The sequence below is a fragment of the Rhopilema esculentum genome, chromosome 18 (genome assembly GCF_057945365.1).
Source record: "Rhopilema esculentum isolate cy_ngs chromosome 18, ASM5794536v1, whole genome shotgun sequence".
Taxonomy (NCBI): Eukaryota; Metazoa; Cnidaria; class Scyphozoa; order Rhizostomeae; family Rhizostomatidae; genus Rhopilema; species Rhopilema esculentum.
This window is the reverse complement of record NC_142832.1, coordinates 4416319-4444006: the sequence shown is the minus strand read 5'-3', so window position 1 is coordinate 4444006 and position 27688 is coordinate 4416319. Positions and strand designations below refer to the sequence as shown.

Here is a 27688-nt window from a genome sequence, read left to right as displayed (position 1 = left end):
TCGCTATCTTCAAAATTTGAACTTTTGAACTTTTTGTCTTTCATTCCGAGGCTCGGCGTCTCGAAAGGGAGGTAGGAGGTAAAGCGGCCTAAGGACCTCGAGGTCGCACAGAGGAAAAATAAAAAGAAATGAATCAAGGGTCGCAGCAATGAGTGAAATATTAGAAGAAAAAGTTGACACAAAAACTTCTTTAGGCAATTATTCTAATTTAAACAAACCTGAAGCAGAAAATCAAACAAAAATTGGTGAATTTGGAAAAAGCCAACAGACGACCGACGGCGACGAATCTACAACGAAATTATCAAAAAGCAAATTAAAGAAATTACGAAAGCTTCAAAAATGGGAAGAAAATAAAAGTCTTAAAAGGTATCTTTCATTACTAACGGGCGTAATCGTGCTTATGCAGGAGCCGGAGATGTTGATGAGGGTGAGAGAATGTGAAGTATGGGACGGTCCCTGTTGAAGGGACCTTTCTCTTGGGAATTTTTCTGGCAACCCCCTCCCCCGCCAGACAGCCATTTATTGCCATATTTTTAGCAAGTCAAATTTCGCTTTGTTTGTTCGACAAGTTTTTTGTCTGTTTGGTGAGTTTATTTCTCTATTGTTGAAATTGAAGTCAAATGTGTTTGTGAATGCATTTCCATAAAAAATGTTCTTTCTTGAGCCATTTTCTTGAAAAATTGAAAGTCAGTTATTTTGTAAATTTGATAAAGTTGAAAAGTAATGATATCAGACTAGAAATCTGGCATGCCTGCCAGTATGCAGATTGCAGAACATGGCAATGGTCAAAGGTCCACCTAAAACAAGCTTGATGAATTTATTGGGCAAAATTTTTGGGAAATTTGCCCACCTCCACTTGAGGTGTAGATCAGTTGGTCAAAATGTCCATACCTTTATGCAAAGGGATAACCATTGGCATAGATGGAGGCAGAGGTGGAAAAAACTTTTTTCTTTCTGGGAACCTAAGTATCTGGCTAAAAACTTTCTGCAAGATTTCAAGGGGTAGACAAACAAACTTTCTGTTTGTGCCTACAATACTGTATTTAGCTGAAGAAATTCAAGACGTTTATATGAAACTGACTCTGAGTAGGCCTAACTCAACATATTAGATATGGCTTTACTTGATGCATAAATGCACATAAGATGGAAATCAACTTTAGCCAGAAATTTATGCATTTAGTCAATCATCGGGATGGAAAAACCAAAATCAGAAGGCAATAATTTCTAAACATAGTTTCAGAAGAATCAGGGGCAAAATCATTTGAATTGTATGGTGCATTTTACGGAGAAAGCTTAACACAGCCTATTCTTTGACAAGTGTGAAGAAATATATGGTTGAAATGGAGTCCTAATATGCACCAAATTACTTTAACCAAGCATATTAACTTATGATCAATGCTGCTCACACCATAGTACAAGAAATAATTTCCGTGAAAGTAGATTCCAGTCCCTATATTAATCTCAGTCTAAACAATGGTTTGTCTAAAAAGCTCAGCTGCCAAAAAAAATTTTGATGGTGAGTGGTTGAGATTTTTGTGAGATGGTGAATGTGCACAAAGAATTTCTTTCCAATGGAAAGAGGCTATACCCAACAGTCCATTGGCAGCTCATATTTAGATGCTTACAGGCAAGTTGAAATAACATTAAATGCTGATTTGACTTAACTCTTGTCACCAGATTTTTACATTTACTTTAACACTTCAAAACTTTTCTGTGAAACTTTCTGCTAATATTTCCATCCAGAAAAATTTCTGGGAACTACGTTCCCAGGTTCCGATACTTTTTCCACCTCTGGATGGAGGGGGTCAGAGGGGGTGAGAAATCCTCCTGTAAAGCTAAACTGCTATTCTTCGGAAAATCTCTGATATTGTGGGAAAAATAACACAGTTACATTTTTACAGAAAAGGTTTTAAAGCTGAATATAATGACTTCTTCATTTGCCCTGAAATAAATTGGTAATCTTTTTCGAAAAGGTATGATATGTACTTAGAAATACCTTTGTTGAGGAGACAAACAGAAAAATCTTCAATTCGTATGATTTATGACACTTGACTTGAATAAATGAAAAGACTAACCTCTTGTTTTATTTCAGAACTGATGTCATTATGTTATGTTTAAACATAGGAATGAATAAAAATGCTTATTAGATTTCTATTGGAAAATCTGAATGTCTTGCCCCTGCAATGAATTTTCCTATCTACGTTATTGGGGGTAACTTAGGGGATTTGCCCAAACTGCTATTTGATTGGCTTTGTCTTTGTTCTCTTACTTCCAGCACTTATGATGTTGTGTATAAAAATCGTTTAGTGCACTTAGCAGTTGCAAGTGTGTGACTGTCTTGTGTTTTTTATTTGTAACTAAACCCAAGATTTCATTGAAAGGTGTCAAGATAATGCTATATTTGTCAATTAAGAGTACATTTCCAGTTTCTCATGCATCACAAGTCATCACTTACATGTAAATTCACAAAAAATTATAAATTAATAACTGAGAAAGTGTGTTTCAAGCATTGATAATTTGAGCAATCTACGTCCTTTGTACTTTTTACTTCTAACAGTAAATCATTCCATAAAGTAAAGTATATCTTAAAAAACAAAATCCCATGTTTTTGCATTATAATTGGTTTTATTTTGAATAATAAAAAAACAGATATACAGTCAAAATGTTTATTTATACTCTGTTGTCATGTTGACATTTTAGGAAAAAGGAGAAGGAAAAGAAGCGAGCCAAAAGGGAAGCCATGAAAGATGCTGGTCTCACTGGTTTGTGATTTCAAGACATTTATCTCAACAATTTATAACATAGAGCCATTTTCGTAATGCCAGTTCCCTTTCCTTCAGTACTTCATTTTTCTGCACTTTTGAAACCTTAGAAGCTAAAACCAGATATATTTTTATGCCAAAGGAGGGCTTGGATGGGCATCAGAAAAAGGTCTACATGAAAGATGATCATTAATATTTTTAGCTGTTGTTAATTTCTCCTTGGAGGTCTTTTAGCCACAGGCCAAAATGTGCAGAAATTGTCCCAAAGCTTTCAACTAATGCTTTTTTAATTATACAGACCTTTTCATATCATGTGGGCGATGGCCATCGCCCTCGCCCTCGCCAAATTATTGACGCGGCCTATTGACCGCCCTCGCAAGAACATGTATTGCCTGCAAGAGAAAGGTAGAGCACTTGTGGAAAAGTAAACAACAAATGTCACTATTGTTATTGTCAAACATTCAATTCACGTCTTCTTGCAGCATCGTCAAGGATTTCTCTCGAGACCTTTTAGCTGAACGTTTTTTAGAACGCGAGTGTTTTCAAAGTGGGGTAGAAATCCGCCGTTCCGGTCATTTTTAGCCAAAATTCTACGCCTTAGAATTGTTGATAGGGCCTTTATTCAAAGATGTTTTTAAAAGACACCAAATGAAGATTTCAACAAATCCTTAAAACATTATAAAAATTCCGTATTCCGTGCAACATTATCGAAACAATGCGCGTCCAGCAAATGTGTAGAATTCCATCGTTTCGTCCAGAAATTCCCAGGTTTCCGTAATCTGCGACAAATTTTCATCAAAGTCCATTTTTCCGCAAACCTTGATCACCCCCACATCGAACGTCGGTTACTCATTAGCGGGAACAACAAATAATGATAATAAGTGACAATGATAACTGGACAGTAATGAAAAGAAATTCTATATTAAAAAGAGCTGTTGGTATTTTTTTAAAGGAAAAAGCACAAGACTGTAATAAAGGAGTCTCCAAGTAAGAGACAAGTAAGAATCTGAAAACATAGTAATGCAACCAGAGAGAATTAGGGAATTGAATTGAAGAGAGAATTGTTCAACCGAGTTGGAACCTATGTGATTCATACACTGAAGAAGAACTTTAAAAAGTCGAACTTCTAGATGGTAGTTTTGATTGTTTTCAAGTTTTATTTTATGTTTTTACTTAGCTGGTCAAACTTAACGTATTTTTGCCTGTCCCTAAAAGTTACGGTATTCCTGAATGAAGGGTTAAGTTGTTAATGAAAACAAAGCATGATTTCCTCATTGTTGACATTATAAATCATTACATCAAGTACTTTGGCTACTAACTGGCGGTAATGGCGCATTTAGAAAATCAAAGGTTAGGTACTCGTGGTTAGATGAAACCCTTTTTCCCCCTCAGGTCCTGAAGGACTTTGTTTAACAAATAATGTTGGACGGGCGATCGCGTTCGTAAGCTGATCCACGCGGGCAATTTGTCGCCCTTGCGAACATTTATTCACGAAAAGGACTGATTATATATCACGGAAAAGACTGATACTATTTTGGCCAAGCTTTTTCAACTCAAATGATTTTCATTTTTGTGAGAGATATTAGACATTTAGCACAAAGCACTACTTAGAAGAGGCTTTTGCTGAACAGTGGCGGATTTGAGGGGGGGGCAACTAGGAGCAGTTGCCCCTCCCTTAACGAGTTGAAGCAAGTCTGGCGCCCCTTTTTTGGAAATTGTGCGCCCCTTTTGAAGAATGAGAATCAGCTGAAAATGGTTTTGGGACCAATAGGTTAATTTGCTTCAAGGATTACCTCAAAGTTATGTTGTCTATTCCGAAAACGGATCTGAAATTGTTGTATACAGCGTACATAAAATTTATATGTATGCATGAAAATTTTTCAGTGCCCCTACCAACTGCCACTTCTTCAAATTTGCTCTTGATCCGCCCCTGTCGCTGAATATTGAAACAGAGCTGGGTTCCATAAAGATTTTTTTGTCTGTAATGGCCATCATATTAGCCTATATGAATGAGAGCTGCACTTCAATGTGAAAAGTCAGTCTAAGTGCCTATTTTTCAGAATTTAGTTCTAGAATTGTTTTTTACACAATTTTTGCTTCTTTTATGAGTATAAAAAAATTTTTCAAAGAAATTTGTCCCATTGCACCACCACACTGAAAGGGCTGTTCCGGCAGAATCATCTCTGAACATTCAAGCATTATGTTGTGGTAAACTCAAATTTTTACTCAACAAAAGCTTTTTGACTCGAGGAATTAAATTGACGATTCAAACGGTTTAGTTAGGTACAATAAGAGAGCTTTGGTAAATTATTCATTATTTTTATTATTACTATTTGTTTTGTATAAATATTTACTTGGTGAACCATTTTAGCATCTTCTATGTTTTCTCCTTGTTGACAGTTCCAAAGAAAAGAAAAATTAATATGGACCATCCTGATGCAAGTTCTGTCAGAGTTGCTTTAGATTTAAGTTTCAACCAGTTGATGAGTGAAAAGGTTGGTTTTCTGTTAAATAATAATGCAAGCAAACCATGTTTACTTTCATTAGTTTTTTCAAGTCAATGCAGCTGTGTAAAATAAGCTCAAGTTTTTGTAATTGTTATAGAATTATTAGAGATAGTCTTTACACTCATTTTTTAAAAGAAACTGGCTATAAAAACGGGTACTGGATAAGATTAAGTCAGAAAAAATTAAGAAACTTCAGTACTCGAAGCAAAAAAATTAAGAAACTATTAAATCGTGATAAAACTGAGAACAACGAAATTTTGTAGAATCCAAGAACAAGATTGTCATGTTGGCCTATAATTTAAGACACAAGGGATAAAAATATACTTCCCACATCTAAATACAGCATCGGACGGAAGCGAATCTCTTGACGTGATAAAAAGGTCACGAACATTTCATAACATCATTCATGACATCATAATCAAGAAACTCTTAAGAAACAATGAGTATAGAAATTTCCAGAGCATTAAGAAACTGGAGTACTCAACATCGACCTTAGTTTCTTATAAAAAAACGAGTGTACGCAGATAATATAGCATAATTTTCACCTTCGTCTTTTCTCATTCTTTTTGTTCGAAACATCTCCTCTTTTTTAGAATTTTTGAAAATTTGTTTTGCACTCCTTGAAATGGGGCATATTGATTTTTTCTGTTGATTTCCTTTTCTGGGGGTATTACAATGTATTTTTTTTTGCCAATTTCACTGTCATTTATCACCAGTTGGCAAAATTAGTGCTGAATTTCTTGAGAGGGAAAGGAAGGGAAAGGAAGGGAAAGGAAGCGGTAACAAGCGGAAGTATTGTAAAGACTGATTGCTTATAACATCAAAGTATATAATTTGGAGAGACCTTGTTAGTGTGGGTAATATGTGGAAAAGATAGGTAAATTAGTGTTCTTTGATGGTGCGGAGAGTACCTGTCACAGTTGTCCCGGAATTGGCATATTTGTAATGGCCGGTTTTTCAGAAACGTTTAGGCCAGTAACTTCTGTAATACATGAGGTACCTCAGATATTATTGCAGGAAATGTCGTCGAGATCTCGTCGAGACAAATCGATTGGTGGTATTGGTTTTGGGGTTTCACCTAGTAATTACGTCACTATGACTGGCTGAAGTTTTGGCACATTTCTGTACTGTTTCCTATATAGCCACTGTACAGTTCCTATACAGTATATAGAGTATATAGTATAGACTCCGTTGCTCAGGAGCATGAGGTACAGCAAAATAATTTGAAAATAGGAATTTTCTTTACGCAATTTCGATTTTTTTTTCATTTTATTGTTTTGACAGGATAGAAGGAAAGTTGTTAAGCAAGTGCTTCGAAGCTACTCTGTAAACCGAACTGCCGCCCATCCTCTGCAGGTGAGAATACGGTTTTTTTATATACTGCTATACTGAATACTGCTATCTTCTTTTTTAGCTTATGATGAGACTAGTGATGAAAAGACCAAAGACATTAAATAAAAATAAAAATGTATCTTTTCAACCAGGTAAAACAAAAAAATAGTAAACAGAATGAAACAAAACAGAGAAAAATAATAGCGACACATTGTTTAATTTATCAGTTTCGACACACTGTTTTGATAGAGATATTTTTTTTATATTCTAAGATAGAGATATCTGCTATCGTACTCATATTACGACTTTTGTGTAGTTCAAAGAAGACGCACGAAAAAGGAAGAAATGGCTTTGGAAAAAACAAAGATTATTTGAAACATACTTAAGCTATGTGGATCGAAATCTGTAGGCTAGAGAACATAAATAACCCAGTTGTGGAACAAAATAGGCCAATCCAAAGCGCAAGCATGTGACTGCACGTGGTATAAATATTTACTTGCTTAGAGTTTTTCATCTATGTTTGACTTTTTATACTCTGAAGAGTTTTCGTCTAAATGCTTAAGTATGTTTCAAAATATTTGCTTTTTTCAAAGCCATTTTTAGTTTTTTGAACTACCAAGAAAGTTAAAAGGTAGACAGCAAGTTTAGAATTAATTGGTAAAATATAGAATTATCTGAGGTCCTCTTCAAACATCTGTTTGGGGTTTGTTACACAGTAGGTAGCATGTACATTTAAGTTTTACAGTAAATGCATCGTTCGTAACTTGTGGACAATGTGTATTTATATAGCATATCTAGAAATCTGAAAATGTGATATGCTAATAAGAGAAAGCTGGCGTGCTATGTTGGTATGATAATATTTTATTTCATAGTTTCAATATTGTTTCTTTTCTTAAAAAGTATCGATTTATAGATGCTTTTTATCAGAAAATATTTTAGTCTACGAATATTGTACGACAAAGTACTTATAAAGTGGCAAAGACCAGAAATCTATCTATTAGCCATGCAGCTGTTGTTTGTATGGAGCCAGCCATACCTTTAGAGAGTGCTATGGTCGTCTGTATGCTGGTTCATTGACCACCTCTTTCTGTTCCTGGAAACACTTTGGACATTTTGCTGCATATCAATAACAGTAAAAGAATTTTCGACTTTGAACATTTCCGTTTTATTTACCTTTCTTAAAAAGTACATCCTAAATTTAATTTTTTTCAATGTTTTTTTCATTTTCTCTAGTTGTATCTAACAAATTTCGATGACAGTAACAAAGAACTTTTTGGTACATTTTCAACCGGATATAAAGCTTGGGACGTAAGTGCAACACTATCTACTATTGTATGTGTTTACTTAATGGCCGTCAAAGACACATTAGTTAATGTTTTACTGGTTGTCATATAGTGCTCGCTGCCGTATTGACAGTGCTGTACACGCTTTTGTATATAGAACAGCAACGTTCTAAGTTGCTGCTCTAAGTTTCATGCTTAATGCGATCATTAGGCAGCTGTTTAGTTTCATATACCTATTCCACGAAAACTACTATTTATCGGCCTGCCATTAAGTGCTCGATGCTGTCGATGCAAAGCTGTAAACGACCTGGTATATAGAACAGGACGGCCCAAGTTGCAACTCCGACTCCAACTCCGCTTATTGAGATCATCAAGCCACTGTATATCACTCCATGAATAGGCGTGCGAGATTTTTTCGGATTTAAAGATCCATCTATTTTGGGTTCGGATTTGCAGATTTTCCAGATTTTTAGCAAATTCCTCGGGTTTTGAATATTTTTTGCCTTGACTTCTTCTTCCTTCAAAATCTTAAAGAAAAGGCTCTAGCTTCATTATACCTCTTTGCTTGACAATTCTGATTATCGCCAAATGCTAGTTGGTATATTTTATTGATTCATACAGTTCTGTGAAAAGACCTGTCCTTTAGACTTAAAAACATAAATTCACGAAACAACTATATCAAAAGCATAACAATAATGCCGGGTGGACAGGGGGTCAAAAACACTTAGCTCACCTTTTTCGGGACTCTTCAAAAAATGATGACATTTGAACTCATTTGACGCATACCATTTGAAAGTACATTATATCTTCATTCGAACGATATAAAGTTTTGGCATTTTCATTAAATCATATTTACTTAATGGACCTTTTAGCTATTCTACAAAAGAGTTTGGATCGGGTCATCGTTTTATACAATGGCACGATTGAGTTGTGTTCAAGTTCTTAGAGCATATATCATTTTGTCATCTTATCATGCTTGAAAATGTTCAGCTATGGTTTGGCTCTATTTCCATGATAGCTCTTGTCCTTTTATTGCCCTTTAAGCAAGAAAATTAAAGTATTCTTCCTAACAACCACTTGGAGGGATTATCGTCTCTCCTAAAGAGGCACTGGTCTCCAGACTTTCCAATATTGCGTTGCTCACAGGGGCGTAGCTAGCGGGGATATAAGAGGGTTAACACCCCCCCCCCCAATACTTCATGAATTCGTCAGTGAATCTAAAGTTTGTTTACAAAATCCTTAGTTTGTCAGTAAAATCATCTATCAGAAAGTGAAATAGCATTTAAGTTCTTCTCCATCTGTGTCTTCGTCGGTAAATTTTTCTATTGGTGAAAAATTCTTCTGGTTTTCTATTGGTTAAATTTCCCTTCAAATTCCATTTCTTGGACATTTCTGAGTTTGACTGGATTTTCGGAATTTTATTCTTTGTGCATCTCTGGATTTCTGAAAGGATTTAGTGGATTTTAGTGGATTTTTGGCAGGGTGTACGAGGATTTTTGAAGTGATACACCCCTCGCTGTTATGTGTAGCAATTTTTAATTTATTATTTCAGGTACATATCGTGGAAGAGAATCATTTAGAGAAGTTTTCCAATGACGAACTGGTTTATCTCACATCAGATTCCTCAAATATTTTACAAGGTGATTTGATTTTTTACAAATGTCACAATTTTTCTTTGGTTCACATTTCATATGAGATGAATTTAGTTTGCAACTTTGCAGCCTTTAAACTTTGATCATATGTGTCCAATCTCCCAAGGTGGCAAGTTGAATTGTTGCAACTTTTTATAACAGTCAGATCACACAATAAACAATTCAAGCCTAGAAGTTGCATGTTTTCTTGAGATATAACTCGAAATGGAATGCAGTTCAATAGAAAACATATTTACTCCCTTAATTGATTGCCAAAATTAGATGAATGCCAAGATTTATGACAAGCATCCTGTCTCTTGTAATTCAGAGAAATGTGCTTGTGTATGGTAGTAAATAAGTTTGATAACTTTTTAAAGAAAGACATTTGATAACTTTATCAGTGGTTTCTAAACAATTCAAGCCTAGAGGTCAGCATGTTTTCTTGAGATATAACTCGAAATGTAATGCAGTTCAAAACAAAACAAATTTACTACCTTAATTGATTGGTAACATTAGATGAGTGCCAAGATTTATTACAAGCGTCCTGTAATTCAGGGAAATGTGCTTGTATATGGTAGTAAATAAGTTTCAAAGAAAGATATTTGATAACTTTATCAGTGGTTTCCAAACCTGTTTGTTTGACAAAAGTATAGTGCAAATAGGTTGATATTTTAATTAGCACAATTATTAAAAATACATGTATATATGCAAACATATGATTTCACTGAGCGGCATCGTGTATTCTTTAATTTAAAGACTTTTTTTTATCTTTCTTTTGAAGAAAGTTTAAATATTATTGTTTTTGTCTTTCTTTAGGATGAAAACATTTCATTAAGTAACACGTTTTAACAAAATAAAATATCAGAAAATTAAATTCGATAAAATTTCAGCTTGGCCGTTTTTCTTGATTAATTTTTAAGTTTATGTTGATAATTTTAACTTCGCACCTAAATATCGATCAAACTTTATTCTTATAAAAAGTGTGTATTTTGCGAAAAAAATTATATGCAGCCCTAATGGTTATTAAATGCCTAAGCTTTAAAAATTTAAGCAATTTTTTTTTCAAGAGATTAAACAGATACCAACGCAAATAGAATAGATATGAATTTCACCCAATTTGCATAGAAATTAAACTGCATCTGGTGATATGATTGACACGAAATGTTAGGCTAGAAACGATTTGGACTTTCAATATTATTGCCTATCTATTAATAGATATTGCATTCTTCACTCCTACATTTTTTAAAGTTAGATACTTCGAAAAGGATTATGATGTGTGTTTACACTATATATGATGTACTATTTCTTTCCTAAGTAAGTAACTTCCTTGATTATACACAGCCAATATTCTGAGTTCAAGCAAACATTTTGCATTATATGAAGTGCATATATTTTGTCATTATTTTTTAAATCTTTGATTTCTATTCAGAGCTAAGCGATACTAAAGTGTACGTCATTGGTGGCATCGTGGATCACAATGCTCACAAGGTGTGTGTTTTTGCTTTTGTGTTCAATAACAGAAATCCTAATCAACCTGCTTTTGCCTTTCCTATACCATAAATGCTCGAATCAAATACTAAATTATATTCTATAACCTCCCCAATCTTTTGCTGACCAAAGAGTAACAACGTACCATCACAGCGATCAGCAAACCACCCAGCAATGGCGGACACCTGGGGAGGGGGGGCGAAGGGGGCGGTCGCCCCCAATACTTTGGAGAACAATGGTCTTTTGTTCTATGGGAAATGTGATGTCATCTTATTAAAACAATAGGCTTGCCCCCCCCCATATTTGACCAAGTGTCCGCCCCTGCTACCCAGTTAGCTTTTCATGACTGGTACACGCAGCCTAAAATACTTTCATCTTTGTTTAACCAGTTAACTATCTTACTATTCGTTACTTGCCACTGTACGTAGTCCCTAAGTTAGGGTTTGTTCAGTTTTTTGGATACAAGGATAAATTGACTCCATTCGTAAAAGCCCCCACCTCGAATTAGCCCCCCACCCTGAAAGAATTTTTTTTAATAAGCACCCAACCCGCACTTGTTGCCCCTGTCCGAAAGGTCTCAACAAAAAACCCTGCACGGGCCAGTTGGAGGATTTACGGTAAATACTTTTGCAGTTTGTTCCATATTATCATAAATTTGAAAATATAAAATTCACTATAGTAAGGTACATAAAACCAGACAAATTTTGTGTTAACAGGTATAGTGTTCCGTCTCTTTGTAGAATTCCCTCCTTCAGTCAGTCAGTTTGGAATTCGATCCCTAACGAAGTAAAAAATTCCCAAGCGCTTGAAATATTCAAGAAACAATCACAGAATATTGCTTTTTGAGATAATTAATCAATTAAATTAAATTCAATTAAAAGCATTAGTGGTCATTGCTCCCTGGCCCCCTTTTCCGCTTTCAATTGATTACCTTGCCATAAAGTAGGATTTACCTACATCAAAATCTTCAAAAAAGAAACCATAAGCCAATTTAAACCCGTTCAATGATCCCTCCCTCTCTAATTTGATAGTTTGTTGATCCCATTTAATAACAGATTAGAGTTATCTGGTCACACTTCAGTATGCACACAGAATATTTCCGTTTCCAGAAAGAATGATTTGAATGAGACAACCATAAGCCAATACATTTATTGCGGAAGTTTTTCTCAGGTCAATGATGGGCTAGTTCCTTGTCTCCAACCACTCCGTGCAAATCAAATTATGCTCTGGTCTTATATTATGCAAATGAGATAGTGTCTCTCCTACAGTTATGTACTCAAAGCAGTTACATTTTTTCACAAATGGAAACATTACAAAATAAGAAATAACCTTTGAAAAAAATTTGAAACAGAAATTTTTTCGTCGGAGACTCTTCAGGGTATGAAATAAAATCAAATTGACAACGTTCTTCTTAGAGGAAAATTTAAGTTTAAAAATTGAAGCGAAGTTTTTCCTTAGTTACATGTACTTTATATGGTTTTTTTATGCGGTCGACTCCACACCATATCACAGGCCACTAATTACAGTTGCTAAAGTACACCCACAAATGTTTTACCCTCACAGTCAGCACTTTTCCTAGAAATATCTGCTGTTACAGTCACGCTTATTTACTTTGAAATGCTCGAACATCACATGCTATCTTTATTCAATGCCATGAGCCACAGGGGCGGACACTCGGTCAAATATTGGGGGGGGGGGCAAGCCTATTGTTTTAATAGGATGATGACGTCGCATTTCCCATTGTTTTAGAACAAGAGACCATTGTCCTCTAGAGTATTGGGGAGGCGGTCGCCCCCTCGCCCCCCCCCCCCCAAATGTCCGCAACTGATGAGCAAATTTGCTGCTTTTAATCAGGACTGTTAGAAAGTTTGTCCTACATGATTCCCATCCTGTTTTTATAAAAGATAGAATATATGATACATATAAAAAATTATTTTTAAAATCTTTAGATTTAGAGACGTTCAGAGGACTGTTTTTAAATTCAATGTTAAGAAAATTCTCTCAGGCAAATGTAGAATGCAGTTGAATGAACACGAAGTTATCAAAGAAGAATGTAATTTATACTAGATGAAGGACGTAGAGAAATAAGCACATATAAGGTCACACCCGAGAGTTTTCTTCCTTGTATAGAAGTTGTGATCTTCCCATAAATTCTTGTTAAATGTCTCCTTCGTCTTGTTCTTCTTCAATTTATTGAAACAACTAACGAAATGCTCTATAAAGACAACACTAAAACAATACAACACAAAAACGAGAGTTCACGCATTGTTCTGTTTGTTCGAAAGTTCAAACAAGGACTCCTTCCAAATCATAAACAAACACGATAATATTTTTTTAGCTAACCTTGGACGACTGACTTACTTACCTTGACTAACCTTGGACTAACTTAGTGCCACAATAATCCTACCATTTACTGTCAATGAGATACTTTTGTCGGTTATGTCTGAAAAAACATCTTTCCAAGAAAAGGAAAATCGCGTTGAGGTTTGTTGAGGTTTACATTCAAAAATAGGGAAGTGTTGTAATAAATTTGAAGGGCTTGAAATGCTTCACCAAAAAAGAACGTCATAGACATCAGTGAATAGATTGTAAGGCTAAACTCAAATTAAGACTGATAAAATTACATTTAATTATCATCAAAGCCAAATGCTGTTTATAAAACACCCTTATCTGGTTGTTTCACCGTTGCCCGACCCTTTGGGCACAGTTGCTGCTGAAATTAACAGCCTTCTATTTTCTGTCTTCAGGGGATGTGCTTTGGACTCGCTGAAAAGGCTGGTATAGGCCATGCCAGGCTTCCAATCGATGAATACATCAAACTAGAGGGACGAAAAGTTTTACCAGTCAATCATGGTATGTTTTCATGATTTATTCTTTTTTGTCATATTCATCTCGTCTTGGTGTATAAATCGTGTCATACTTGTTTCTTTATGCAGTCATTTTCAAAGATTACATATGACATTTTCAAAGACTGAAAGAGTCTGGTGCCGAAAGACACGTCATTCAATTTGAACTATCAAAGATCCCAACCCTTTGCCCTAATGAACTTGCAATCAATATTCCACGAAATTGATATCAGTTTGTCAAACTTCAATTGATATATTGAATATGTGTATACGATCCTAGAGTAGGAGGTGTGTCAATAAGAAAAGGCGATTATCCTAGGCCAAACGAACAATGAGGAAGGGTCAGTTGCGCAATGGTAGAGGGGCAGGTTGCTTCACCTCTATAGAGCATTCATTTTGTTTCACAATTTTGGAAATTTTTTTCCTTTATCGTAGGCCTAGGCTTTTAGCCCCCTCCCCCCCCCCCATGAAAGAAAGTTAAACCCGCACTGCACCCCTAGGTAGCATGTGCATTCTATAAATGGGTGGACAGGGACTGAGAATCTGAATAATCGACCCAGTCTGAGCTTGAACCTGCAAACTTCAACAGGGTATCTAAGCATTTTACCCACATGTCCAATTCTCCTCAGACAATTTAAGTATGGTTCAAAACGTAAAGATGAAATATTTACCTTATATCTAGTAGTATACCTATAGACAGGTCATATAAACATATATCTGCGGCGGTGACATTGAAATTAGAAAGCTTTTCACCTCTACCTTGAAATGATTGTAGATAGAAGAGGAGCGGAAGTGAAATTATGCATATGCATATGGTTGGAGAAACTTTTACCAGGGATTGCACCTTTAACTTCTAAGTGGTGGAGCCATACTAAAGAAAAGGCTAGGTTATCGATTCATTATTATTGTCTTTGTGTGGCCTTGGCTTACTGCTGTTTCCTTTCATATTGCACAATGCTCCTCCCTTTCGATTTGCTCAAACCATCCGAGCTTTTTGTCATATATGGTTCCCTGGACCAACTTAGCATTGGGCTGTACACAGTTATATTTAAGAAAGTATTCAACTATAAATGTATCTTGTCATGAATTTATAGCTGGCTTTGCTTTAAAACAAATTCTTGCAATAAAAGATTCAAAACCTACAGTCTTTCTTTGAAGAATGTGTGACGAATCCCTAGGTTTTTATTTGAAAGCTCGTTATATCTTTTGTCTTCTCATAACGGATTAATGAAACTTGTAATCTGAAATTTTTCTTGTGTATGAAACTGGTTTCACCAATTTTAAACGGGTAAATACTAGTTCAATTTGTTTCCCGAATTTTTGTTGTTGACAAAAATGAAATTAGTAAATCTTGATAAAAGAAAATTTGATAAAATTGATAAAAATTAGTCAGCCAGAAGAAGATTTAAATAGGATTAAGAAAAGATAATCATATCAAATCTCGATCTTTACAATTTGGGCAATTTCAAATTAATTATATATATACAAGATTGTTCTATTTTTTTGTCTACTTTTCGCATTACAGCTTAGAGGAAATCACAAATTCTCTCCGAGATGTCTAAAATTCTCTATTGGCAGGCATTACCAACCAGTTTTATCAGCAAATTACACATTTTAAAGTAGAGCCTAATGTCAGAGCCTCTGACCCTAAAACTCTTTTATTCACCTTAAAACCAAGTTCTAAGAGCACGAGCTTGGAAAAATTAGGATCTTCTTTGCGGTGTTTTACTATCCATGTAGTTCCCTAACCGTTGCCCTAACCAATGATGTCATTCGCTAGCCTCGTTTCAAGATCCTCGCGCCCTCCAGAAACATAACCGGTGTTACGTTTCACAGTGTAAATCGAAATAGAAATTGTTTGAAATAAAAAGTACTTTTCTTTCATTTACTTGCACAGTTTTAAACCCATTTATCTGAAAGCGTGGTTGTTACAATTATGATCATTAATATTATTCATGTTAATGTGATAATTCTTAATATATTTACTTATTTTTCGTTACTTTCAAGTCTTCGAAATTCTTCTTCATTTTGCGGAGCATTCCAATTGGAAGGAGGCTTTTTATCACGTGATACCAAAACGAAAAGGACTGACGTCATATCAGAATTCGCTGAGTAATGCTTCAGAAGACGAATGTGGAAGTGAAAAATCAGTTGAAGTGAATTGCTTGGATTCTCCTCACAATGCAAAACAAGACGAGACGAAACAGGAAGATACATGAGGCAGTAAAGTTTCATGGTAGATATAAAATCTATATTTTCACAATGGTTCTTTTGTGCACAGTCGTGTTGATAATGTAAAATAGTGTAGGTATTATTCTAGATGATTGATTAGATAACATGTGTCAAACGAGGATATAATATGTTTTATCGTTCATGTTTGTATCCTTTTTAAACGAAAAGACATCGAAGGCTTTTTCTTAATTCCTACTTGCCTGGCCACATTAATTGCAAGGGAATAGTGGAATATCAATCTGTTATATTGTTGGCCAATGACAGTATCCGAGCCAAGCCATCAATGTTGCTAGAAGTTTAATTATGAGTAGGCAGTGTGTACGATTTTGGTATGCAGATATATAGAAAAACTGTTGCGTAACGTTTTTCGTGCAAAACAAGATTTGAGGTAGGGGTATTGAGAATATGAGGAGAGATACTCTGACAGCTCACGAGCAACAATCTCTGCAAAAAGGCCTTGAGATTGCCGACCTTTTTTTTGCTTAATCAGCACTTCCCAATTGGTTATCAGAGATATATGTTATTTCCAGAAAATAAAATCGAGCCCTTGAAAAAATAGCTACGTTCCCCGGAAGTTCTTGAAACTCTAAGGGCAGTGGTTGTATGAGAACGATTGCGCTCCGGGGGCTAACCCCAGATTTATCAAAAACCTTGATGATATCAAATTGCATTTGTAGCTAGGTTACGGGCTCTTTTCTTCCTATTTCAATACATTTTTCATATAAGGTCCCGTGAATGGAGGTTGAGGCTGGCTTTGGTTAATTTTCCCAAAACTTTGCATAACAAAGTGGATAGTTACAATCCAGGTATTGTTTCTTTAACAACATCTGCAAGGGATATTCTCTGCCATAAAAGAGATGTTGATTTACAATATCTTATTTCCTCTTTTTAGTGTCCAAGGATTTAAAACTTGAATATAATTCAGTACCGCAAAAAGAATAGATTTATTGGGTGGCACCGTTATTTGAGAACATTATCAGTAAAAAGGAATTATTTATTTGAAACAATTGGTTTTCATAATTTTTCGGCTCATGACGCTCCCCAGCACCCACCCCCCCCAACACCCCCCCACCCCGAGGACAATGGTATTGGCCATTGTGTAGTTTGTAAATAATGCAGTCAGTTGCACAAATGAGATGACGAGATTTCCTTTAATATTTTCCAGAAGACGCCCCTTTCCAATTTTTTGTGTTCCTTGTCATTTACCCATTTGAATCTTGAAAAAAAGTGCAATTCCATTCTATCCGGTTTGGCATGGGCAAATTGTTACAAGGCTTTTTGTCAAGACCAATCGGTTACGTATTGTATATAAAAAGAACTGGTGCTGAAGTAGAAACCTGGAAATCTTTGAAAAGATTTTTTATTTAATAAGCAAAGAGTCTACCTGCTAATGTAATTAGCTAGTGTTGGTCAATCTGTATTTGTACCTTAATTACTCAAGTGGTAAATTAAATGCATAGGAAATACCTAGCTTTCCGGAAACAACAAAGGTACCACTAGGTGCACGTTTTTTCTGAACAAATACCCACTTCGTTCTGAAAATCCCGTCAAAACAGAGATTTTGCCAAAGAGAGTCACCAAGAGAATGGTATGAGGTTTGTAGATTTGCTAGTTATGATCAGTGTTTCGGTGCAGGCCGTCGCAATGTTTGAGGTATGGGAACCATAATGATAGTGACGTCATTCTTGGGAAAAAATTGTTTCGTCTTGTTTTGGTTCTTTGTCACTCAGGGTTTGCTATTCTCATGAAGCTACCAGCAACTGATTACTTGTATCTTATTCTGAATATCCTAGCAGACAATGAATTTTATTCTTTATCTCGAAACTGCGCATTGCTGGCTGATAAGTTATCCAGCAACTTTTGATTGCATATTAAAGATTTAAAAATTTAAGATATATTACATATTAAAGATATGCAAAGTTCACGCAATTTTTTCGTTAAAATAATACTATTTTTCACCCAATTATTGTTCGTGGTTCTTCTTAGAGCTTAGTGACCATTTGTTCGTTACGATTTACTTTCAGTTCCTCTTGTTTTCACTGTTTTATTGGGCTAATTTCCGCCCTGGGTGATTATGCTAGTTTCAGTTAGGAAGGCAACCCGGTATTGTTAGAAAATCTCTCGGCTCCCGGCTTCAATATTCAATCAAGTATGAAGAATGAGCCCGGCCTTATTGAACAAATACAAGATCACCTTGAAAGATTCCAGATTCAAGTTGAACCCGGGTTATTGTTTCTACTTGAATCCGACATCTGCTTTCTTGAAACCGTCATGAATGCATCCGGCATACAACGTAGCTTCTTGTAGTGACGTAATCTGCTGAGTTGCTTGTAATGATGACGCTAATGCATTCTTAACGATGAATGGCAGTAGGATCTATATCACAATAAATTGATCGCAATTGTCCCATCCCACTCAAATACGCCAAAGTGATGCTTCTTCTTAAAACAATCAACAACGCCTTTTACTGCAAACAAAAATAGCTTTTGTGAGCTTTTAGCGCTAAAAGATGACATTATTTCCACGCAGAATCCGACGAGGGTGTGATAGAATAGAAAGCCAAGTTCTGCAGCATCTGATGCCTCCCTATACTCTTCGAAGTTTGCCATAATTGTTCATTTCGAAACACGAGTTTTTCCTTCTATGGCGCTGCAAAAGTTGTCCTGCTTTCGGTTTTGTGAATTTATTCTAGCAAATTCCAAGTAGTTATTAAAGGGGCTAACATACCTTCCAAATGTCTTGGAACACTGACGTCGATTTCCAAGGTCAAAATCAATCATCCCCCTCTCCCCTACAGAACAATGTTGGTTTACTATCAAACGGGTTAGGCTTCTTCACGAAAGGAATGAAAGATGTCAAATGCAGCGTAAATTGCTGGGTATTCCAAGTACTTTTGACAGGCATTGGAGATAACCTAGAGTTCCATCGATAGAGATTCTCCTCATATGATTAATTTTCGTCATATTTTCGTCACATTACTACCCGCTCTCTTGCAATAAGTTTTGAGGAAAGACAATGTACCTTAGCAGTTTCCGTAATCTTTTCACAATAAAATGCTTTGACTAGACGAATTCAAAAGACAAACGAGGAATACTAGGAAGGATTTTGCGTCACTTTTTGTGGAATCCAGCTTTGGAGACAAAAGATTGTATGGAGTCACATGTGTGTTGAAATTGAGGAAAAAATTTGGCATAGTATTCAGTCTGCAGCCATGAAAAGTTGTACGTGAGACATTTTGGATCGTTGGAAGAAAGTTATACGTGAGTCTTGGGTCTTGCACTTTTTTCATTAAATTTTAAGAAGAAATTGTTAACAGTGTTTTGTTTGTAGCTGGCCCACTTACATAAAAAAGAAAGAAAAATTCGCAGAGGAAAATCCGGTCTCGACCAAAGAAAAGGGGCCAGAAGTCAACGTATGACAAAGTTCTGGGCTACTTTCCCATTTTGTTCCAAAGCCTTGCCCGAATATCGACAATCTTGTTACCGATTGGCTGTTAATTTTGACAATTACCCTCTCAGCCTTTGCATCACACCCTTATGGGAAGTATTTCAAAAATGCGCCATCAAAATGCACAACAAGTCAAAGTTACGTTATTTTGTTATTCGACAAGGCCCTTTTTGTTTTTTGAAGTGTTCTTTTTGTATAAAAGTGCCTTTATAGGCTGCTTATAATTTCGATGTTTGTGCAAGACTCTTATGACTCCGTTTACACAAGAGGAACTATGCGTTCCTGGTCAAATGCAAAGTGGATTTAAATATGACAAATTTTATCAAAGTTTAGTGTTGGTCGAAATTTAATCAATTTGTTTGCAATAATAGGAATTCTTTGTAGCTTCAAAAGACATAATTTCTTAAACTATCCTACTTGGTTTGGAAATTTTGTCGGTTGGCGTCTTGTAAATTTTCAGTTTCTATCTTTTGAAACATTTAATCGTCCAACGGCTGTGCCAACATATGGTGCCAAGGGGGCGAAAAGGTGCAATTATCCCCACGTTTTAAAAATATTTTCCTGAAAAATGAGTGAAAAAAAGTTGGCAGGAAATATTTTTCAAATTCACTCGAGTTTAGAAGAACATGGCACAACTTTTGCAAAAAAGGTTTATCGATAATATAAAAAAGCATAGCCTAAAATGAATTTTTTCATGATATTGCATTCCTGAATGGCGCGACTGTAAAATTTCATTAAATAAACTTGGCCTACCCTTGATGCCAGAACTGAAACCCAAAGGAACCTAACCTCGACTTGAAATAGAGACGAGGCTGTTTTGTAATAGGTTTGTTTTCGTATTTTGATTAGCGAAAATTCTACCCCATTTCATGACATTCTTGTGTCATCCTAAAACTTTTCAATTATGGAGCATGTTACTATTTTTTCTATAAGCTAAATCGATTAGTTAGTTTTCATTAGAATTCCATTCGAAATTCGGAAGGACTGCGCAGATCGTGAAAGCCATGGTCGCTGCAGTGGATGTTTTTTGCACGAGCCGTGGAAACAGGCCGCAAGGCACCTGGAAACAGGCCGCAAGGCACCTAGAAACATGCCGCAAGGCACCTGGAAACAGGCCGCAAGGCACCTGGAAACAGGCCGCAAGGCACCTGGAAACAGGCCGCAAGGCACCTGGAAACAGGCCGCAAGGCACCTGGAAACAGGTCGCAAGGCACCAGTCCTCTTCTACACTGAAGCCATTGTTCGATATGGGTATTTGATTCCTCATTTCGACCCATTGGCCAAGAAAATATATACCCACTTTTGTGACTTGTTTATCAACAGCTGCTCTGCAATGTTAGATATATGCCTGGAATTTCAATTAAAACTATTTTAAGATGTCTATGTTTGAACTGAAATAGTGCTAATAACAACCTTATAAATTAATTCTGTATCAGGTAACTGATACCCGTGTGAGCATTGGCCGGGTTTAATTTGCTTCGGAATTTTTCTCAAACCGTGCTCTATGCATCAACAATTCAGGGAAAAGTCTTGGGAATTTATCAAGAGGAAAGATGAAGATCAAGTATCGTGAATTGTTCAGAATTCAATTTAATCTCTCGACATGACATAACATTAATTCAGTCATCCCACATTTTAATATACTGAGCATTCAATCATAATTTCATGATACCTTGCAACGCTTATGAAAAATCTGTGTATCTAGAAGGAACTTCGGAACCGGGGTCTATCAGAGGCATATATCCCCAACATCTTTTCTACGATGTTAGCATCCTTGAAAAAGATCCCTTTTGTCTACAAAATAATGACCCCTTCTACCTGTGCCGCTCAATATGTTTCCGACCTTTCTGATCTCTAGTTCGCTCTTTTGTTGTTGTTCCTTCGTTGTAGACGTCCGAAAATGCAGCTCATGAATAAATCCCAGAGCTAAGACAAGAAGCAAGACATTTTCAATTAAACATTTTCGAAAAGCAGTACCCCTATTTTTTGTCGTTAGTACGCTTATGACTGTCTGTTAGGAGCGAAAAAGTAAAGCTGAAGGACATTGATAGGAAAGAAGTACACCTCCATTCACTTCTCCTCCTATCTCCTCTTAACTTTCCCACTCTTGCATTTTGGGGCCGATGCGACTGGGGCAGCGTCTGGTGTAGTGTCTGGGGGTAGCGGGGGGGGGGGAACTTCTTATGATTTTCAAAAATCTGTTATTGCCAATGTCAAACTCCCCTGGAATTCACAAATCCAAAAGGGCATTTTACCCCGCCCCTCCCTAGCAAAAATATCCACACCACGCTCATGGCCCACATAGAATGATGTTTGACCAAACGAATTCATCCTGAATAATCGAGCTTCTTAATACTCTGTCGAAAGCCACTTGTAGACCCGAGAACTCTTTTACATCGAAGTCGAAATTGTTGCAATCGACTCCACCGATGTCACTCCGCTTCAAGTCACACTTCTGGCTAAAGTCACATAAAATTCAGACCCAAATATGCAAAACTCTTCTATATTTAGCATATTTCATATTTCATTTGTTCATATTTTTTTCATATTTCATTTCTAGAGTTGCCCTTCAACAAAGTTGATTTACAAGAGGCCCTAACTAAAAAATAACAATTACAATTAATAATACTTTAGAGAACCATAATTATAAAACCCCATTTATAGCAGTATACATATTTACATAAAATAATATACCAGAGTTATAATAGAAATAAAAACAAATACTAAATAGAATGTTCTCTTTGGTTCTCTTTGGAATTGTAATTTTAAGGCTTGTAACTTATAAAAAAAATGTTTGATGAACCTTTGGAATGAGCTTTTCTTATTATATAGCAATCATCTTGTTACACAATGAAATGACCTTTGTGTCTTATAGCTGTGACACTGTTTTGGTTTGTTGGTAATTTATACAGACAGAGTTCTGACAATTTCCAAACAGAACTGTACAAAAGACATTAAAAACATTTAGTTTAGCATAGTAAAGATAGGCAAGGGGCTCATCACTCTTTCTAAACAGCGCACGAGATTTTTACTATAATTGAATTTTTAGGAATTTAAGAAGATTTTGTCAAAGGTGTGCGAGATTTTCAAAGGTGTGATGTTCCCGTCGAAAACAAGCAAAGTGAAGAAAAATTGAACCTTTCCTCCACTCAACTGAGAACGGCCCTCAACCATCCATTGTCCCTTGAATGAACTTTTGTTGCGTTGATTGTGAAACTGAACCTTTTAAGGGAAGATCGCCATTAGGGGAAAATTTTGATGATTCAAGCTTTAAAAAGAAGAAAAGAGAATGCGTGGAATGGAAAAGTTCGGAAATGGTTAATTGATTCCACGACACTCCTCAAAAACTTTTAATATTTTCACAAATACCTATTTTCACAAATACCTCAATAGGCCTTACCGACGTCGTAGGAATAACTTTTCAATACGTAACAATGCGACGAGCAGCTAATAGGATTAATAAACAATAGGGCGTTTGTGTTGACAAAACATTACGAAATATTTTTAAAAATCAGGCGAAAGCCAGATGCTCCGGTTGGTTCTATTGTTCTTGAAATGCGTCATCAAAGGTGGCTTGTCCGCCCTGGCAAGTTTATCGGCTTCAAGCTCGCGGAGTGATTGTTCAATAGCCGCCAATCGGATGAGCCGCAGATGGGCCGTGCCTTTTACCGTCTGTTGCTAATACATTGGAATAAACTCTTGGCAAACATTTTTTGAACAACTATGCCGGTCATGTGCTTGCGTTTTTCTGATTGGCCCATTTCGATCCATAAATGGGTATATATTTTCTATCATGTTCTTTCGGGTTCTTTCGGATTCTGACGTTTTATACTCTGAGGCGTGTCAGACGAAAAATCTTTCATGTTTGCTTTTTTCAAAGCGATTTACATTAGATTATTTTTGGCCAGAATTTTGACGAAAGTTAAGCTTGGCTCTGTGGTTTTACAGTGAAGCAAAGCGAAATACATATTGGCTTGATATGTTCTTTTCTTATACACAGTAGTTATTAATATGTCATATTTTCATTATATACAATAACAAAAATGACCCCAAGATATTTTGAGTAGCTGTGACCTGCAATTACATTGAAAAAGCACGAAATATCTAAGTAGCACAAAAGTTAAATTAATATGCCTATTAATCCTCATATTAACTAGTTTCTTTGCGTTTTTAAACACTCTTTTTTAAAAAACCAGTAGATTTAAGTTCAGGCGGATTCGACTGTAACAATTTCGAGTAGATTGGAAATTTCATATAAGGGGCGATAAATTTCGATTTACCGACAACATTTAATAAGCACTTTAAACGTTTCGTAATTTTTTAACATAGCATAACAACATCAGAACTGAAATAAAAAATCTTCTGATTTATTTAGATAAACTGATGCTTTAAATTAATTCGGCTTCAAATCTTTATTTCCAGTATGTAACACAAAGATAATTAATAGACAACCATGTTTTCCTACAAAGATCGGGTATCTTCCTACAAAGTAGCATTTTTAAAAGGGATTTTTGCCCCTTCTGACCCCGCTCAGTCTGCGCCACAAGCTAGAAACGATCTCGTAGGTCTTTGAGCAGGGCCACTGAGGCCGGAGCCGAATGACCATTAAGGGCAGCGAACCGCTTCTTTGTGTAGTGTGTTGCTATCAGCGATCTACGATCTATTGAATTTGCGGGAGTGTGTTGCCAGTGGATTTCCATAATAGGCACGGATTAGACGTGACATAAACTGGTGATCAAAATAGGACATTACGTCGATTTACGGGTCCGCTGCCCACGAGTTATCAGAGGGACCAGAGTATTTATGCTTGCGTCATAACATTTCACCTTATAAAGCAGAAAAGAATTTTATAAACGACTGGTTGTCCGCTGTTTACAATTTTGCGAGAGGTTTAAAAGAGAACAGGACTCTTGGCCTTGATATTTTCATCTGGTTTTGAATATCTGGATTTTTGTATTTACTGCGACATTGTCTGCCCTGGAAGAGATATTGAATTTTTATGGTAAGATTATTCACAAAATTTTACTCCAAATTTTTATAAAAATTAGGATCTGTTTGTTATGACATAATTCTAGGAACTTGATATTTCGGATGTGGAAATGGCTCGGCTGCATCAACTAAACTGAAATCACAATTTGTGCCGCTAGTTCTTCCTGGTTTCGCCAATTCCAACCATTTGAAAAATTCGTGGAATTTGCGTGGCGCGTTGACCAGGGTCAGAAGTCTGTGTAAAGAAATTTTTTGGCCATATTAGTTTTCAGTTCACAACAGAGAGTCCATGTTTGCGTAGATGAATATAGGTAGTTTTCTTTAATTTTGTTGAGTTCCTTTCGCAAAGATGGGATTATTTGGGCTAGTACGGAAGTTCGCACTGCTCGGAAGGGCGGGCTGTTTATGTCGTCACGTTTGGACGTGAACGTTACGGCAATAGAAGATACTAGAACACGAAGAGCAAAATTTCAGGAGATAATTGTCAAAGTGTGGTTATGATGCTCAATAATTAATGAGCTGAAATTATGTGCGGCTTGTTTAAATGAGCTATTTTTGTCAAACACCTGGTGTCACTAAGAATTGTCTTCACAAAGCGGCAAAGAAAATCCACCTAGATGTGAAATATAAATAACAAAGAATTATACACATTAACTGTTAAAAAGTACACGTGTTTTTGGTGCCGTAAAAATTAAACACGATTTTAAGAAAATAACAAAGAATTATACACATAAACTGTTAAAAAGTGCACGTGTTTATGGTGTTGTAGAAATTGAACACGATTTTAAGAAAGAGTATAACTCGAATTTGATTTATCGATTGGCCTTCCGTCTTTTTTGAGTAAACGAGGTACCATTCAAATCCTTTAAAGCCTTCATTTTCAGTCATTGTCGAGGAGTTTTTTTGACTGCCCCAACGAATCACAGGTTGCTTAGGGTCAGGAAAGGCTCTCCTAAAATGATATCTAGCAAAACATTATACCCCTCCGGATTCTTCATGTCCGCCCTGCCAATGTTACATGTAGAAATGGTTTTTAAAAGCAGAATATCTGTTGAAATCAGGAACAATGGAAAGGAACGGGGGCAAAAGGCAAATTTAGGACAGGGTAATTCGAAATGATATTCCAAGCTTCCACTAATTCTTTCATAGCTATTTTTATTTCTATTTGCTTTAGGCATCTTGAAAATGGGCTTATTTCTGGACAATTGTTTACAAATTTTGAGTAACTTTGTTGTTAGTCAACCGCAAAATTGGCTAAAAAAGGCACCACACACAGTCAGAATTTCATATTTATAAATTTCCCTTTTTATTTACGATGGCAAACATCAAATGCACTTACACGAGAAGACAAATTTGGCCCCCTTGTCCTTTACCCTTCTTATCCAAGGGCAAGAGAGGTGCTTTCCTATTCCCCCCTCTCCAGGGTGTTCCAGGCTCGAATTTCTACTTAGACGTTTTCAGTGGAACAGCAAGCAATCCTTGGCCCTTTTCAAAACAAAGGAAGGACCCCCTTTGATCGAATTTCGTAGCTTCCCAGGCCCCAATATCGTAAAAACATTTAAGAAACAATAGCTGCTGGAATTCGCCGCAGCATTATAAATCGAGTGCTCGATGTTGACCCAAGTTTTATATAAAATGGGTGTACTGACAGTATCGAGTGAAAAGTATTAAAAAACAATTGTAAAATAGGAAAGTGCCAAATCGCTAGATCGAGGTCAAACGAACTTTTTAATTAAAACGGCAGAGATTATTTTGATCGAGGGGCAAATCACTCCGAAAAATCTCGTATACCTTTGGTGGAAATCCTATTGTTTTATCTGGAAATCACGAGAAATCTTTCTGTTTTAGGGAAAATCTCGTAGACTTTTTGCAAGAGTGAATTGCCCCTCGATTTTTATTGTTCCAATACATTGGGTAGGTAATCAATTGCTCATATCATGCACTTTCTCATTGGTTCAGACAAATGGTTAGAATACTAGCCATCAATAATAGGAATTTAGATTTGTCTCCCAACAAGTATGGTTTTTCTGCGTTATCGTGCTTCCTCTGGTGTTCGCAGTAAATCTGGGATCGTGTTTCATTTCTCGTTGGCGAAATAAAAGTGAACAGGAATTTCATTGTTCTTTGCTAGAGCCACAAGTTTGTTTTAAAATTTTATGATGATAATACAAAAGTAAAGAGCACGGGCCCATCCCAACCAGCCCTAGTAAAATAGTGTACATTGAGATGTTGTGTGATCAAGTAATCTCGAGGAAGTGGCGAATCACAGGAAAGGCATTCTTTGAGAGGTCTAAGAATTCCAGGAATTCCCTATCATTTGCCTGAGTCAGCAATTTTACATCCTACATATGACCAACGTTGTGATAACGTTTTTCTCGAAGTTCCTGTTCCGCTTTGAAACCCAACTGCGGTAATTGTATCAAGATAAGCAAAATCTAGAAATTTGCTAAGCTGTAAAATATTCATTTTGGAACTTTGTCGTAACAGGTAGGAGGATAGTGAACGACACCCAAGCTTTGATCTGCATTACACCAAACTATTTCCTTGTTCTTAGAAATTATAGGGGATAGTGTTTTCTAAGTTCATGTATTAAAGCGTAAATGGATGGTATTGAAAGCTACTCTGTGATTTGAAATTGGAACAAATGCTTAGAAAAATATCTTATTGTTTTTCTCAGCAGTATCCAAGGTTTCAAAGTCAGTATGACAATTCGTTGTGATGGGTGTATCTTTAGTTGCCTTAACAGTTGCTTGCAATGTGATGTTATCACTATCAAAGAGTACCTCAGTCTCTCAGTGTATTTTCCTGCTAACGGTGTTTTGCTTATCCCTAGAATGACTGCTGATCAAGACAAAGCTAATCAAAAGACTAAAGACCTTCTCAAGGCAGCTATACTAATGAAGGCAACATCTTTCTCCGAAGATTCATACTCCTTCCCACAACATGAAGCAATGTCGATCAGCTTCAGAGACGATAGCGAAGAGATGGACAGTGATCAAAAAAGTACAGAGGTAATTACTTTTGCTCTGCTCTTGTGCAGTCGATAAGTAAACGTGGAAAGGGGGGGGGGGGCGGTGAAGGAATGAATGACACATTGTATCCCCATTGTATCTCAATAGAAGTAACATGGGAGTGGGGCAAAGAACATCCTCTCTTTGGAGAACTTAAGTT

The 27688-nt window shown here is 36.2% G+C and overlaps 1 protein-coding gene across 1 annotated transcript; it reads left to right on the top strand.

Moving 5' to 3' along the window:
• Nucleotides 1-50: 50 nt before the first annotated feature.
• On the top strand, nucleotides 51-27489 carry LOC135696795 (tRNA methyltransferase 10 homolog A). Its single transcript, XM_065216311.2, has 10 exons — nucleotides 51-366; nucleotides 2701-2762; nucleotides 5163-5257; nucleotides 6554-6625; nucleotides 7835-7909; nucleotides 9437-9524; nucleotides 10945-11003; nucleotides 13751-13856; nucleotides 15857-16085; nucleotides 27351-27489. Exons 1-9 carry the CDS (start codon nucleotides 149-151, stop codon nucleotides 16066-16068), a joined length of 987 nt encoding a protein of 328 aa, XP_065072383.2. The 5' UTR covers nucleotides 51-148; the 3' UTR covers nucleotides 16069-16085; nucleotides 27351-27489.
• The last annotated feature ends 199 nt before the right edge of the window (nucleotides 27490-27688 follow it).

Excerpts from the sequence above, each read along its gene's own strand:
- LOC135696795 (XM_065216311.2), top strand. The coding sequence starts at position 149 with ATGAGTGAAATATTAGAAGAAAAAGTTGACACAAAAACTTCTTTAGGC. Across the intron at positions 367-2,700 it reads GAAAATAAAAGTCTTAAAAG|GAAAAAGGAGAAGGAAAAGA; the intron begins GTATCTTTCATT and ends TTGACATTTTAG. Across the intron at positions 5,258-6,553 it reads ACCAGTTGATGAGTGAAAAG|GATAGAAGGAAAGTTGTTAA; the intron begins GTTGGTTTTCTG and ends TTGTTTTGACAG.